Source organism: Arabidopsis lyrata (assembly GCF_000004255.2).
Source record: "Arabidopsis lyrata subsp. lyrata unplaced genomic scaffold ARALYscaffold_1, whole genome shotgun sequence".
NCBI classification, from domain to species: Eukaryota; Viridiplantae; Streptophyta; class Magnoliopsida; order Brassicales; family Brassicaceae; genus Arabidopsis; species Arabidopsis lyrata.
This window is the reverse complement of record NW_003302555.1, coordinates 27,483,267-27,499,427: the sequence shown is the minus strand read 5'-3', so window position 1 is coordinate 27,499,427 and position 16,161 is coordinate 27,483,267. Positions and strand designations below refer to the sequence as shown.

Below are 16,161 nucleotides of genomic sequence, written 5' to 3'. Positions count from 1 at the left end.
TTTGTTTTTATAGCAACAAGAGATTATAGAAATAAAAACTGTAGTTGTTTTTTGAATACGATAAAAAAAACAAAGCAAGAAGCACGCCTGCAGACTAATAAACCACCGTTTTGATCTCTTGGACTTCCGGGATGTCCGGATCAGCAAACAACTTTGATACAGGGCCATGACTGATAAGCTTCGGGTTATTTCTCCCGGTTACCCTCCAACAAACGAGTGCTACCACAATATTGCGACAAGTATAATTGCGGAAGTAACTTTGGAAGTCCAAAGCTTGTTGATTGTGGGCTTCACATTCCAAAACTTCGTTGCTAAAGTAGAGGGAAAGAGAAACATGATCAGCAAATTAAAGTAGTTTTATTTGCAAAGGATAGAGATACGTACTATCTATCTTTGATCTTGAAAGGAAGCTTCACACCATAAAAGTCTTCGGTGATTCCTCCAACCTCCAAAAGCGCACCAACCGCATATGGGGTATAAACCAAGATATTATGTAACTATTGAAAAAAAATTAAAAAAAAAATTTTAAAATACACAAGTCTAAGGTAAAACTACTCACCGACCAACACATTTTTATCAACCGTCTTCTGAATAATGTAGTCGAATTGAGTGAAATCATAAAAATTGAATGCGTCCCTTCGCAATGCGTTAGTAACAACGGTCCGATCCAAAAACCAGATCCCGTACTCGTGCGCTGTTGTTTTCACTGGGTCAGCATTTTTACGTACAGAGAAAGATGTGATAATTTTCCACTCATTTTCTTTGAGTCGATCCAAGTAAAAAGGAGCAAGACGACGGTCAATGGTTGCCTCTATGCGTGAGCGGGAACCCTGCAGATTATGATGAAAAAGCAAATAAGATTTAAGCAAATGGGTTGTATGTTGGTAAAAAATTAGGAGAGGTCGGGATATTACCGATTCATCTGCCAAGATGAGTCCGATTTCGAAAACGTTAGGAGCAACGAACTTCTTAAACACTCGGACGACAAAGACACAAATTTTCCACCCAGTGATCATTGGACACAATTCAGAAATGGTATGATATCCGTCCATGATGATAACACGGAATGTAACCACAAGGGGTGATAGTTTGTGTTTGACAGATATAAATGGAGATTTGACTGGTGTTTTCTAGAGATAACAGGAACGTGGAAAACCAAGCAAATAAATTGGGGCTTAAATAATAAAAATTTGGAAAGAAATCAATGGTTAGTTCGAAAGGGTGCAACGTTTGGAAATAAATTGGGGCTGACTTGTATTGTAAAACGACGTCGTTTGACAACTTTGTCTAAAAGGTTTAAAATGTATATATGCAAAATTGGGGTCTCGAACCCGTGTGCCTTCATGACTCTTCCAGAACCTTATACCAATGGAACCCACAACTTTCATCGAACATGTCCCAATCATTTTAAATTATAAACCTTTACATTTGGGTTTTCAAAGTAATCAAACGACGCCGTTTTCAATTGGGGGAAAAATAAGAATTCTAGGGTTTCGAATTGAGAATCTGATCTCTCAGTTCTTCTTCGTCTTCTCCGAAATTAGAGTGAAGATAGGGGAGAAAATCGCAGAACAGAGAGCTACAGAGAAATTGAATCAGAAGTAATCGTCATTTCGCTAGCAGGTAACCATGTCTTACTCGGCCTTCGATTTAATGAAGAAATGAGACTAAATTGGTGAAATTTGCTGGGTAGTTGTGAAATGGGTGATCGATTAAGAGGGTTCCCTAAGAAGTGTCGGTGCGGAGAACCTATAGTGATGAAGACGTCAAACACTGCTAGAAATCCTGGCAGATTGTTTCATGCTTGTCCTTTTGGAGACAATGTAAGTGGCTAAATTCTGGGAATTGTTGTCTATATGTGTTTTTGTGTCATATAAGAGATGCATTTAGCTTGGTATGACAGGATAATAGGTATCATGTGTTCAAATGGACGGATTCTTGTATGGTAGAAGAGATACAAGACTTAATAGAGAAAGTTGATAACTTAGAAGGAACTTCGATTACAATGCAAAAAAGCTTCAATGCGTGTGAATCAGAGATTGAGAATCTGACGATGGAGACGCGTGTCTGTGAGGCTGTGATTGAAAAAGAAGTTGCAGAGTTGAAAATTCAGTTTCGTAGCTTGCAGAATATCGTGGTGTTCGCTTTGGTGTTGATTTTCTTTTTCAGGTTTATATTTTGAATCTATATGTATTTTCTTTTTCATGATGTGGGTTTGAACTAAAATCATGATGTGTTTTGAAATATGAGAATCTATATGTATGAATGATGTTTGTGTTTGGGTTTCTGTAATGATCGAGAAGAAAAAGAGGAAATGAGAAATCGATTTGAAAAATACACTAAAAAATGTGCAGGTATAAAAATCAACGGTCTAGAACCGTTTCATTTATAAGGTATACGTACACGGGGAAGCTGAAAACGTACAAAGGCATACGTACACCGAAATAAACTTGGATACACAAAAAAATACATAAACGTACACTGCCCACACTTTGCCAAAAAAAAACAAACCTACAGAGCTAAATTGGATTTTTGCAAGTCTTCTTGTTATGACCTTCTTGTCTACATCTTGTGCAGAGATTCGGATTTAGTCTTTTCTGTCTTTTTTTCTGAACGTGAGAAACAACAAAAGTAAACAAGAAAATCATGTATATAGACATAGCATAGATATCGTCAATAAGGTACAAGCAAAAATGATATAACTTACCCGGTTTTCACCCCTAGAAGGTATCCTTTTGCTGGTTGGTCTCCCGGGTGGTCGTCTACTGTGAGGAGGAATAAGTATAATTTCTGATATATTTTGAGGGATGGCAACATCCTTTGGATCCGCGATAGGTAGAATCGGTTCTTGAAAAGAATCGGAAAACGTTTGAAGGCTATACCACCAGCCAACAACAATCTTCGGATTAATCCCAAACTCTATTGCAGCTGCTAGACCGTGTTCACATGGAATTCTTAACTTCGTGTACCTAAGACACGTACACGTACACTCGTCGAGTACGACATGGAAATGCTCACCAGACTTGCTTGTAACTTGATAACTCCAGGGTCCAGACATCTTCACTGCGAATTTCCCGGAATCAGGTAAATCTTGGAGAAAACGCTCATCAACCTCAGGCGTCACTAAAGATTTACATTTAGCCACTTTTTTCCGCCTAGCTGCGAACCACCGCATAAGGACCTCTTGAATGAACTCTATCATGTAGACAATCGGATATGCTTTTGCTTTGGTTAAGACGTTATTCATAGACTCTGAGTTGTTGCTAGACATGATATTGTACCGTTCCCCTTTGCAGTGAGCTCTTGTCCAATGCTCAAATCCAATTTCTTCCAAGTAATTTGCGCATCCAGCACTTCTGCCCCTTAACTCTGCAAAGTATTTTTCAAAATCCCTCACCCTATATGCTTTTGCGGCGCTGAAGAATAATTCCGAAACACCATACTTACTATAATACGTGGATATATTTCGCTCAAGGTGTACTACACATGCTCCATGATGAGCTTTCGAGTACACAACACTGAGTCCTTTGTAAATAGAAGAATGCCTGTCCGAGACAATCATTAAATCTTCACTGTTTGGAACAATCTCAGATAATTTATCAAAGAACCAAATCCATGAAGCATCGGTCTCCCCATCAACAACACCAAAAGCTATTGGAAATATTTGGAAGTTCCCGTCTTGGGCACATGCTATTAGGAGGACTCCTTTGTAACGACCTACTAGCTGTGTACCATCTACGACAACTACTTTCCGCATATACTTAACTCCTTTTATGGATGCCCCGAGAGCTACAAATACATACTTAAATCGCTGCTTACCATCAGCTTCAGGGGTAGAGTGGAGGTGTGTTATTGTCCCAGGATTAGCTGCTTTAAGGAGATACAAATAAGTTGGTAAAAACCTGTAACTTTTGATATCATCCCCTCTTACATTTTCAACTGCCACCTCTTTAACTCTCCAAGCTGTAGCATATGAAATCCGAACATTGAGATCATTTAATAGCAACTGTGGTAAATCAACAGCTCTCGGACCTCCTTGCGTAGAACTGTATCTACTCTTCACTACCTCTCCGAGAAGTTTATAGTTAGCATGTTTAGTGTAACCCTTGCGAGTGTCGACGTCACATGTATGGATGGAATTATACCTTGTGATTTTGAAACATTCTGAATTCTTGACAACCTTTGCAGACAAATGCCACCGACAATTTTCATCCACACAAACCATCTCCAATCTTCTAGGATCAGACCGAGTTTGCTTGTAGCAAAAGCAAACTTTGAGTGCAAGATAAGACATAGTTTGTTGTATGACTTTCCTGTTCATAAACACACTACCCACATATAATGTCTCACCAGTCGTACTAATTTCAACTTCTGTAGAATCACATCTAACTTTGGCTAAATCATCAAATACTGGAGCAGCATCATTATCAAGAATCTCCGGCTCTCCACTATGTAATAAAGAAAATCCATTATACACTTCGTAAGCCTCAACCGAGGGTTGTATACGGAGATCAGTTTCATTTAAGACACCAGTTTCTGAACCTCCGATATCCAAATCCACACCAATCTCTCCATTGACTTTGTCTCTACCATTAACATCGGTATCCGTATAAGTAACAAATTCATCTTCGCATCCTGTGTCTTGTACACATTCTCGAGTGTACGTACATTGGAGCAATCTATGTTGACACGTCCGGGTTGAATTCACAGTGGGCTGGGTGTCACCCAAATTCGCACTTCCTTCTCCTGTACGTACACGTTTACTTGTGTTCGTACACTCTTCCAATAGACGACTGAATTCCCCTGCCGGTTCTACGGTCGGTGGAGTGTCACAGACGTCCTCCTCAACATGGCCAACTCCATATTCTTCTACAATCAAATCATTCCACTTGTTGTAATTGTAATCTTCACTACTACCTTCACTGCCGTCTATAGTAGGGTCGAGGGTACTTCCGGCACTATATCCACCACAGGCATCGTCATCTATTTCAATGTTTTCGTCGCTGTCATCCTCTGCATCTTCATTTGTTTTTTCATCCTGTACGTCAGTTTGCTCATCTACATCCGCATTAGTAGTGGCATCTACAGTTGTACTGAACGACACAAACAAGTTGACACTTGGATCCCCAACACGAATCAGGAAGAATGTATCCAAGCTCATTTGATTGTCAATGTAGACAGGAGGGCGTGTACGTTCTATCATAATTGACATATTTCCCGGCATCTAGTAACTAATTATTGGCTGCCATTCATTGTACTTCAAATTGAAAACCTCACATAATGTACGTGCCAAATCCGTGTACCTCATGTTTTCTCTAACACGTACACACCGACCATAGCTTCCTTTCTCAGGTTCAAATTTCCATTGTTCTTCTGTTATTATCCACTCACCAACCATAATAAATACTGGAATCTCCATTAACATCCTGCATCATAAATTCAGGAGAACCCCATTAAATGCAACTGAGAACAACTTTTATAACTCCAACTAAAAAAAGACTTTGCAACTACACACTTAGTGCACATTGAATCTCCTCATTTAACATTTATTATAGAACAAATATAGAATGAAGACAGGAATAAATGATCAATTTCCTGAAGTTTTGTATCCAAATCAATTTTGTTTTCATTGAAAGTGTATGTAATACCTAAATTTTATATTTACAACTTCATTACTTACCACGGTCACTGCTTTCTCGCCTGCAAACTTTGTTAAACAAGAAGATCAAAATGACGTCTATCTCATTTATTCATAGATATTGAGGGGAAGTTTATGTTTTTTCTTATTTCTCTTTACAAAATCTAAACAGTGGACGTTATTATGATTTAAGAGGATTAAAATAAGATGTAATGATGAGTTTGCATTGATTACAGTTGGAATGAGTCATGTCTCAACTTTTTCAGCATTTAAAACATTTGTGACAACATATTTTATTTGTTTTATTCTTTCGGTGTACACTGTACATCCGACGGAAATATTAAAAAACTAATCAACTGTAGCTAACGAGATATTGTGTACGTAACCAACTCGTCTGACGATTTCGTTCGCATTCACTGTACACCGGTTCGGCTACAAGGGCATTTTCATCAGAAATTGACATAATTGTCAAATGGTGAAAGCTAATCCCCACTTTGTCAAAACCTGAAATAAAAACTTAAAAGTTGGGCCTGGCCCGTAATTAACCCTAAATATTATTATATGAAAGTTAGGTGTTACAAAATAGAGAAGACCTAAGAAATTGAACTTTCTCAAAAAAAGAATAAAACAGAATCACGATGAACAATAAAGACTTATTATGATCGTTTATTTAACTACGAAACTTCATCCTCACAGAACCAAAAAAAGACACAAAGAGACAGATCAAACAATGCCATACAAAAGTCAACGTCAACGAGTACGTAAGATCATTCTTTGAAGGTTGTGGTTTTTTTATGCACGTCTCCTATGTGGAAAATAACAGCATCTTATTTTTTAGTTGACTTAGTCAACGGTTTGATGATCTAGACTCTATAGGACATAAGAGAGAGTTTTCGACCACTAATATAACTTTTGTCATTTGTGGATTGATTTTTGTGCAAGACTCTCTGGCTCTGCAACTGCAAGTGACACGCTTCTCCCTTTGTTTCATATTTTTTTGCTTGGTTTCGTATCTTTTTATATATTTGATTTCACATTTTTTTATTTGAGCTTAGGTTATATAATTTAAACCTTCCCACGCCTGAAACCAGAAAGAATGTCGTAGGCAAGTAAGGGTATTGTTATAATCTAATGTTGAAGACTTTTAGCACAATTTGACCAATATTATGTTATCTTCATTCTTTGTCCATGAACAGAAATGAACAATGAATATTGATAGCCTCCTCTGAATCTGACCACCTACGCAAGAAAATGAAGTCTCTTCATTGGTTTTTGCTTCTTTTGATCATAGCTTTTACCGTTTTGAGATCAGTCAAAGCTCAAAATCAAGCAGGTTCTTGATAACATGATGATGTTTATGATTACTCTGTTTTTCACACAATTATATGATTATAAGTATTTTCTTTGATGATTATATGTCTGGTGTTGATCATGAACAGGGTTCATCAGCTTGGATTGTGGGTTGGTGCCTAAGAACACAACTTATACAGAGAAGACGACGAATATAACATACAAATCAGACGCGGATTACATCGATAGTGGATTGGTCGGGAAAATCAATGATGCATACAAGACTCAATTTCAGCAACAGGTTTGGGCCTTGAGAAGCTTCCCTGTGGGTCAAAGAAACTGTTACAACGTCAACCTCACGGCAAAGAGCAAATATTTGATCAGAGGAACCTTTGTGTATGGGAATTACGACGGTCTGAATCAACTCCCGAGTTTTGATCTTCACATTGGTCCTAACAAATGGTCTTCTGTTAAAATACTAGGAGTAACAAATACTTCTATGCACGAGATTATCCATGTTGTACCACAAGATAGTCTTCAAGTTTGTCTTGTTAAGACCGGATCGACGACACCATTCATTTCGTCGCTCGAATTTCGTCCATTGAACAATGAAAGTTATCTCACGCAAAGCGGATCATTGATGTTGTTCGCCAGAATTTACTTTCCATCTAGTCCATCATCATTCATCAGGTGATTGTAAGGAAATATGTTTTAGGAAAATCTTTCTTGTTCTTTATGTGTTTTGAGTTAAAAAAAAATATCATCTCTTCAGGTATGATGAGGACATACACGACCGAGCCTGGAATGCATTCTCAGATGATGAAACTGTCTCGATAAGCACAGACCTCCCGATCGATACAAGTAACTCCTACGACATGCCTCAATCCGTGATGAAGACAGCTGCTGTCCCTAAAAATGCTAGTGAACCATGGCTCTTGTGGTGGACACTTGATGAAATCACTGCACAGTCATATGTATATATGCATTTCGCCGAAATCCAGAATCTAACAACCAGTGAAATCAGAGAATTCAACATTACTTACAATGGTGGTTTACGTTGGTACAGCTATTTTAGGCCTCCTATATTCAGCATTTCAACGGTCTTTAATCCAAGGGCAGTGAGTTCTTCGAATGGGATATTTAATTTCACATTCGCAATGACCGGTAACTCAACTCTGCCTCCCCTTCTCAACGCCCTCGAGATTTATACAGTCGTAGACCTTCTACAACTAGAGACAAACAAAGATGACAGTAAGTCTGTTCTTATGCCATTCTTTAATAGAAATAGTCTGTCTTTTAAACTTTTTTTTTGGTTTTTGAGATGAGTTTCAATGTGATGATCAGTTTCTGCTATGGTGAACATCAAAGAAACCTATGGTTTGAGCAAAAAGATAAGCTGGCAAGGAGATCCATGTGCTCCTCAGTTTTATCGGTGGGAAGGTTTAAATTGCAGTTATCCGGACGCCGAGGCATCACGGATCATATCCTTGTATGTTCTGTATTCTTAATCACAAGGTTCTCTGGTTTTGGAGTTTTCATAAATTCTAACCATTATAGATACATTTCTTGTTTCACAAACATTAGGAACTTGAATGGGAGCGAGTTGACCGGTTCCATAACATCTGACATATCCAAGCTAACACAGTTGACAGTACTGTAAGCATCCGAATCGCAACACCGATAACCTTAGTATGCTTTATTTCTGTGAGAGTTTGTAATAATTCTGCTTAAACTTTGGTTTCTCTGTTTAATAAACAGAGATTTATCAAATAATGATTTATCAGGAGAGATTCCAGCATTTTTTGCTGATATGAAGTCATTGAAACTCATGTGAGCTTCTTTTCACACTCTCGTCCTTTGTCTCTGCACTTATTTTTTTGATTTGATAGATGTAGTCTTTTCATTCTCAGAAACTTAAGTGGAAACCCGAAGCTTAATCTCACAGCAATTCCAGAATCTCTTCAGCAAAGGGTAAACAACAAATCTTTAACACTAATGTAAGATGATCATCCTTCAACAGTCCTTATATGTAGTGCCACAGTAAATAATCTATCTAATCCCTTCTTTGTTTTGGTTTCCCATCACTTCTTATGATTATAGCTTGGGTGAAAACCTGAATCTTTCTCCCAAAAAAGAGAGTAAAAAGGTTCCGATGGTTGCTATCGCAGCGTCAGGGGCTGGCGTGTTCGCTCTGCTGGTTATCTTCGCTATATTGTTTATCATTAAAAAGAAAAATGCAAAAGCTAATAAGTGTATGAATCTCCACCAGGTCTTGATACAAGTGAAAAATGAATACTTTTGCTCTGTTCATTTCACATATTTTATATTATTTTACAGCTCCAGGACCACCCCCATTAGTAACTCCCGGTATAGTTAAAAGTGAGACAAGATCATCCAATCCATCAATCATGACAAGAGAACGCAGGATCACGTATCCCGAGGTACTGAAGATGACTAATAACTTCGAGAGAGTTCTTGGGAAAGGAGGCTTTGGAACAGTTTATCATGGAAACTTGGATGGTGCTCAAGTGGCTGTGAAAATGCTCTCTCATTCATCAGCTCAAGGTTATAAAGAGTTCAAAGCAGAGGTACTTCAACAGATATGGATTTGTTAGTCCTTTTTTGAAAACATTACTTTCTCAATTATGAAGTTGTCATGTGACATTTTGATATCTTTCGTAGGTTGAACTTCTTTTAAGAGTTCACCATAGACATTTGGTGGGACTTGTGGGTTACTGTGATGATGGAGATAACTTAGCTCTGATTTATGAATATATGGCAAATGGAGACTTGAGGGAGAATATGTCAGGTAACACTTTTAACTTAGCGACTTTGATTTAATCGAATCCATCACTTTCCGTCGTTTAAAAATATTCAAAACCTGGTATAGGAAAATGTGGAGGCAATGTCCTTACTTGGGAAAACAGGATGCACATAGCTGTAGAGGCTGCACAAGGTGAACACAAAGTTGACTTATATTCTACCTTTGTCTGATTTATTAGCAGAAAATATTGTGTCTTGATGTTATTCGTCTTGTGATGTCTGAAAGCAAACTCGACATAAACAAAAACCTTTTGTAACAGGACTGGAGTATCTGCACAATGGATGTAGGCCTCCTATGGTCCATAGAGATGTAAAAACTACTAACATCTTATTGAATGAGCGGTGTGGAGCGAAACTAGCCGATTTTGGGCTTTCGAGATCTTTCCCAATCGATGGTGAATGTCATGTCTCAACAGTGGTTGCGGGTACACCTGGTTACCTAGACCCGGAGTGAGTGAGATCAATCAAATTTTAAGAGTTGTGTTGTTGAGGCCAAAAAAAATATGAAAGGTTTTAATTCATTTGATACTCTTCTCAGGTACTACAGAACAAACTGGCTAAGTGAGAAGAGTGACGTGTACAGCTTCGGTGTAGTGCTATTAGAGATAGTCACAAACCAGCCTGTGATAGATAAAACCCGAGAGAAACCTCACATTAATGAATGGGTTGGGTTCATGCTCACTAAAGGAGACATCAAGAGCATCGTTGACCCGAAACTGATGGGGGACTATGATACAAACGGTGCATGGAAGATTGTGGAGCTAGCCCTAGCCTGTGTGAACCCGTCTTCAAACAGGAGACCAACAATGGCACACGTTGTGATGGAGCTAAACGAATGTGTGGCCTTAGAAAATGCAAGGCGACAGGGTAGTGAAGAGATGTACTCAATGGGTTCTGTTGACTATAGTCTCTCTTCTGCTTCTGAATTTGCTCCTGGAGCCAGATAAGTTGAGAATATCATTGATATATGTGATTTTATTGGAAAGCTATCTTGTTTTTATTTCTTTTCTTTGTGAGTTTCACAATGTATGTTTTGAAGAAACAATGTACATTCTACCTTCTTGGGTGCAGGTGCTACCTTTGTGATAATAAAATTACAATGTGCCTAAATTTGTTACAAATTAAAGACAGCTATAGTCCCTGAAAATACTAGTGCGCTTTTGAATTTAGGATAGAGTTTCGATGACACCACTATGCAATACGCACTCATACATATAAATGGATTAATTTTAGGATCTGGAAACTATTGAAACCAGATAATCCTCAACATTACCTTGGTACAGCTTTTTTAGTCCTCAAAGACTTGCGCGATAACAACTTTATTCAATCTAATGAGTTCTACAGATTGGAAATGCGATTTTACTTTTGCGATGAACGGTAGCTAAGTCAAGACACACCAAGACGAATGTAAGTTCTTAAAACCAATTCTTTAACCAATATTTTTTTTAATTATTATTTACTCTTATCTGGTTTCTGAGATGTTTTTGTAATGTGATCAGTTTCTTCTTTGATAAGTATCAAGAAAACAAATGAATTTAGCAGAAAGATCCACATTCTCCTCAATTATATCGATAGGACTGTGTAAACTGAAGTTATCCACAACCCGAGCCACCGCTAATCATATCTTTTTGTAATCTTGTAGGTTTAGTTGAACCATAACAAGGTTCTATAGTTCCGAGGTTTACAGAACACTAACTCTTTTGGATTACGTTTCTACTTTGTTGCTCTGTTTTGATTACTCTGTTTTGAAACTTTTGGTATTTACTATTTAGATATTTCGCTGAGAAAAATAAAGAGAAAAACTTTGTCTTAAAATGATTAATTATGTAATACCCATTATTTTACAATTTACGTATTAATGCATCAAGCACACCACAACTAATGACAGCTCAATTTTCGGAATCCTACAAATTTAGAAGTCAAGGGGTGACTAAAATCATTGGAGAGGTTGCATTGGCATGCACAACAATTACAGGCCTCATTGATATAAGAGACTTCGCAAACATGATCGTTGACTTTTGACGGTGAATCCATCCAGAACGACAAGGACACAAATCAACCAATGTAGTGCCATTCAAAAGTCAAAGTCAACGAGTCCGTGATAGTCTAGTAACTACACCGAAATTACATTTGTGGATTAATACTGCACCGGTATTTTGAGTTTACTTAAAGTCAACAGTTTTTTTGTTCTAAAGGACATAACAGTAATCACTCTTGTCATTGTTGACGTAAAACAAATACTTGTTTTCATTTTCAACCAACTTGAATCATTTTTCTCAATCAATTATTTATTCAATCTCATTAATGTTATAAGCAGTTGACTTGGACTTTTGAGAAGTAGCTCATATAGTCATATTCTCATATGCACAGCTTGCTATCTTAAAATAAAGCTCTCTCCTTTGGACAGTAAGGAAAACAATGGAGAGATATTGTGTGTTAGTTGCCATTTTTTTGCTGATACTTCATATTGTTCAAGCTCAAGATCAAACCGGTACGTACAAATTTGTTGTTTTTAATCTATATATGTGTATACGGTTTCTTAGATTATAAGATCTTTTTTCACCTATTGTCTTATTAGGATTCATTAGTGTGGATTGTGGTTTGCCATCTCGTGAGTCTCCTTACAATGAAGCCAAAACTGGTTTAACATATACATCAGATGCCGATTTAGTCAACAGTGGAAAAACCGGTAGAATCGCCAAGGAATTCGAACAGCTCGCCGATAAGCCTACTTTGACACTGAGATATTTTCCAGACGGAGTACGGAACTGCTACAATCTAAATGTCACCCGCGACACCAACTATCTGATAAAGGCCACATTCGTATATGGAAACTACGATGGTCTTAATGTTGGGCCAAATTTCGACCTTTACTTCGGTCCGAATTTGTGGACAACGGTGAGTAGTAATGACACTATAAAGGAGATCATCCATGTGACAAAATCCAATTCTTTACAGGTATGTCTTGTTAAGACAGGAATAAGTATACCTTTCATAAATGTTTTGGAGCTACGACCAATGAAGAAAAATATGTACGTTACTCAAGGCGGCTCACTGAATTACTTATTCAGGGTGTATATTAGCAATTCAAGTACTCGTATAAGGTAAGAACCGACTAAAAGTTTTATGTTGGATAATCATAGGTCGACTGGTCATTTGCATTTAATTACATGTTTTTAAAATAAAATAAAATTTTTTGACAAGAACATAGCAATATTCCACATGTCAAGTTGTTGCGTTTAAAACGATGGAAAGCCAAATGTCAGATTTAGTAATGTGATCTAATACATGATTGTGCAGGTTCCCGGATGATGTCTATGATCGTAAATGGTACCCGTACTTCGACAACTCATGGACACAAGTAACTACGACTCTCAATGTAAACACAAGTCTTACTTATGAACTACCACAAGGTGTGATGGCAACAGCTGCAACGCCCCTAAAGGCCAACGCGACCTTGAACATTACATGGACAGTAGAGCCTCCTACTACACAGTTTTACTCCTACATGCACTTTGCAGAGCTTCAGACTTTAAAGGCCAACGACACAAGGGAATTCAATGTGACGCTGAATGGAATTTATACATATGGACCTTATAGTCCTAAACCACTAAAAACCGAAACCGTATACGACAGAAGCCCAGAGCAATGCGATGGAGGGGCATGCCTTTTGCAGGTTGTGAAGACGCTGAAATCTACCCTTCCACCTTTACTTAATGCTCTCGAGGCTTTCACGGTGATTGATTTCCCGGAAATGGAGACTAATGGGGATGACGGTATGTCGATTCTTTACATTATTGATCTTATTGACAAATTATTTTGTGTTTATGTTTTGATTCTTGATATCACCAAGCTTTTACAGTTGATGCTATCAAGAATGTTCAAAATACTTATGGATTGAGTAGAATTAGTTGGCAAGGAGATCCATGTGTCCCCAAACAGTTTTTGTGGGATGGTCTAAACTGCAACAACTCGGATAATTCTACGCCACCAATAATCACTTCCTTGTGAGATTAATCGTTCAATACAAATTGTATCAATTTTGAATCATGTCAACTTTGTACTAACATCTTACACTTTTTTTTTCTAGAGACTTATCTTCAAGTGGACTAACTGGGATCATCACCCAAGCCATTCAGAATCTAACTAACCTGCAAGAACTGTAAGTATCTCAACCTATTTTTTTTTTGCCTTTGGAAATGAATCACATTTGACGGCTTCGCTTGGTTCTTCTTTGTTACTGGTAGGGACTTGTCAGATAACAATTTGACTGGAGAAATACCTAAATTTTTAGGGGACATAAAATCACTTTTGGTCATGTAAGTTTATAAAGAGAAACTACAAAAATATTAACTTTTTCTTTTGGTTATTAACTTTCTAAAAATAGTTTTGAGACTCTTTGTCTACTCCAACAGAAACTTAAGTGGTAATAATCTCAGTGGCTCAGTTCCTTCCTCACTTCTTCAGAAGAAAGGAATGAAGTTAAAGTAAACTATTTTTTTTTTTCTTTTGATAGTTATCATGCCGATTGATTCAATTGGGTATCTTTAACATCATTCACTTTTTTTCAGTGTCGAAGGAAACCCTCATCTTCTTTGCACAGATGATTCATGTGTGAAAAAAGGAGAGGATGGACACAAGAAAAAGAGCGTCATAGTTCCAGTTGTTGCATCAATTGTTTCAATAGCTGTTCTTATAGGTGCATTGGTTCTGTTTTTCATTCTTAGAAACAAAAGGTCACCAAAAGTTGAAGGTATCTTATCAATAAGCTCAAGAGTTATAATAAACATACATAAATATAAAACTTAAGTACTAAATCTGACTACATTTTTTTGCTTTAAAACTTAGGGCCGTCACCATCTTATATGCAAGCATCAGATGGTAGATCACCTAGATCGTCTGAACCGGCAATAGTGATGAAAAATAGAAGGTTTACTTACTCACAAGTTGCAATGATGACAAATAACTTCCAAAGAATCCTTGGAAAAGGAGGGTTTGGAATGGTTTATCATGGTTTTGTAAACGGTACAGAACAAGTAGCTGTTAAGATACTTTCCTATTCATCGTCTCAAGGATATAAACAATTTAAAGCTGAGGTAAGCTCTCACATTCATCATTAGCTCGAACCGAAAACATTAATTCAACTTTTTCTAAAGCTTGAACATGTGAGTTCTGGTTTGTTTTTAGGTAGAGCTTCTTCTTAGGGTTCATCACAAGAACTTGGTCGGTCTTGTTGGGTACTGTGACGAAGGAGAGAACTTGGCTCTTATTTATGAATACATGGCCAATGGAGATCTAAAAGAACATATGTCAGGTATAAAACAAAACAAATATGATAGTTTTATTTTGTTTAGTTCTGTGGAGGTAACATAAGACTTTGACACTAGTATGTTCCAGTTCTTTGTAGGTAAACATAAGAATTGAAATTAATCCCCCTTTTTTCATTTATAACACAGGAACACGTAACCGGTTTATTTTGAATTGGGGAACTAGACTAAAAATAGTCGTTGAGTCTGCACAAGGTAGGTTTAGAGATTACCCCCTAGTATTTTCCATTTTTTTTGTTTGTTTATTTGCTATTAATCAAAATGATTGTTGTGGCCTAGGACTTGAGTACTTGCATAATGGATGTAAACCACCAATGGTTCATAGAGATGTCAAAACCACAAATATATTGTTGAACGAACATTACCAAGCCAAACTAGCTGACTTTGGGCTTTCAAGGTCATTTCCAATTGAAGGTGAAACTCATGTGTCAACAGTTGTTGCTGGAACTCCTGGATATCTCGATCCCGAGTAAGTATTATGGCTTAAGATATTATGTTTGTTTTTAATGAGAAACAAACCTTTATAAATTTCCTCGTATTTCGTTTTCCAGATACTATAGAACAAATTGGTTGACAGAAAAGAGTGATATTTATAGTTTTGGGATTGTATTGTTGGAGATTATCACAAATCGACCCGTGATCGACCAAAGCCGTGAAAAGCCACATATAGCAGAATGGGTAGGATTAATGCTTACGAAAGGAGACATCAACAGCATCATGGATCCTAATTTAAATGAAGACTATGACCATGGTTCTGTTTGGAAAGCTGTTGAGCTAGCCATGAGTTGTCTCAATCCTTCTTCAACACGAAGACCGACCATGTCCCAAGTTGTTATTGAACTAAACGAGTGTATGGCATCTGAAAATTCAAGGGGAGGGGCGAGTCGGGATATGGACTCGAAGAGTTCCATAGAAGTAAGCTTGACCTTTGATACGGAACTGAGCCCAACGGCTCGGTAATTTACATAAAATAATTCTCTCGCCATGTGTAACATGGATTTTTATGTATCTGTTTCTATTTGATGTAATCAAATTTGTCTATGTGATATACATATCTTTGTTAATGAGCAATGAACTTCTTTA

At 37.4% G+C, this 16,161-nt stretch overlaps 2 protein-coding genes across 2 annotated transcripts in view; both read left to right on the top strand.

The window, feature by feature from the left end:
- The window catches only part of LOC110224667 (probable LRR receptor-like serine/threonine-protein kinase At1g51860), a 29,019-nt gene extending 18,158 nt beyond the window's left edge, over positions 1 to 10,861 (top strand). The window contains exons 1-14 of the mRNA XM_021011174.1: positions 6,631 to 6,747; positions 6,835 to 6,971; positions 7,078 to 7,618; positions 7,701 to 8,179; positions 8,273 to 8,417; positions 8,513 to 8,584; positions 8,687 to 8,758; positions 8,839 to 8,925; positions 9,029 to 9,180; positions 9,266 to 9,516; positions 9,611 to 9,737; positions 9,819 to 9,884; positions 10,012 to 10,201; positions 10,290 to 10,861. Coding sequence (XP_020866833.1) covers positions 6,890 to 6,971; positions 7,078 to 7,618; positions 7,701 to 8,179; positions 8,273 to 8,417; positions 8,513 to 8,584; positions 8,687 to 8,758; positions 8,839 to 8,925; positions 9,029 to 9,180; positions 9,266 to 9,516; positions 9,611 to 9,737; positions 9,819 to 9,884; positions 10,012 to 10,201; positions 10,290 to 10,698 — 2,673 coding nt within the window. The 5' untranslated portion in view covers positions 6,631 to 6,747; positions 6,835 to 6,889 and the 3' untranslated portion in view covers positions 10,699 to 10,861. Of the gene's footprint in view, positions 6,748 to 6,834; positions 6,972 to 7,077; positions 7,619 to 7,700; positions 8,180 to 8,272; positions 8,418 to 8,512; positions 8,585 to 8,686; positions 8,759 to 8,838; positions 8,926 to 9,028; positions 9,181 to 9,265; positions 9,517 to 9,610; positions 9,738 to 9,818; positions 9,885 to 10,011; positions 10,202 to 10,289 lie in introns of the transcript that reaches the window.
- Positions 10,862 to 12,077: 1,216 nt separating this feature from the next.
- On the top strand, positions 12,078 to 16,161 carry LOC110225275 (probable LRR receptor-like serine/threonine-protein kinase At1g51820). The gene is made up of 13 exons (XM_021014601.1): positions 12,078 to 12,242; positions 12,330 to 12,855; positions 13,052 to 13,527; positions 13,614 to 13,758; positions 13,842 to 13,913; positions 13,999 to 14,070; positions 14,167 to 14,238; positions 14,323 to 14,504; positions 14,600 to 14,847; positions 14,939 to 15,065; positions 15,208 to 15,273; positions 15,358 to 15,547; positions 15,630 to 16,161. The coding sequence occupies exons 1-13, from the start codon at positions 12,170 to 12,172 to the stop codon at positions 16,036 to 16,038; spliced, it is 2,658 nt and encodes an 885-aa protein (XP_020870260.1). The 5' UTR covers positions 12,078 to 12,169; the 3' UTR covers positions 16,039 to 16,161.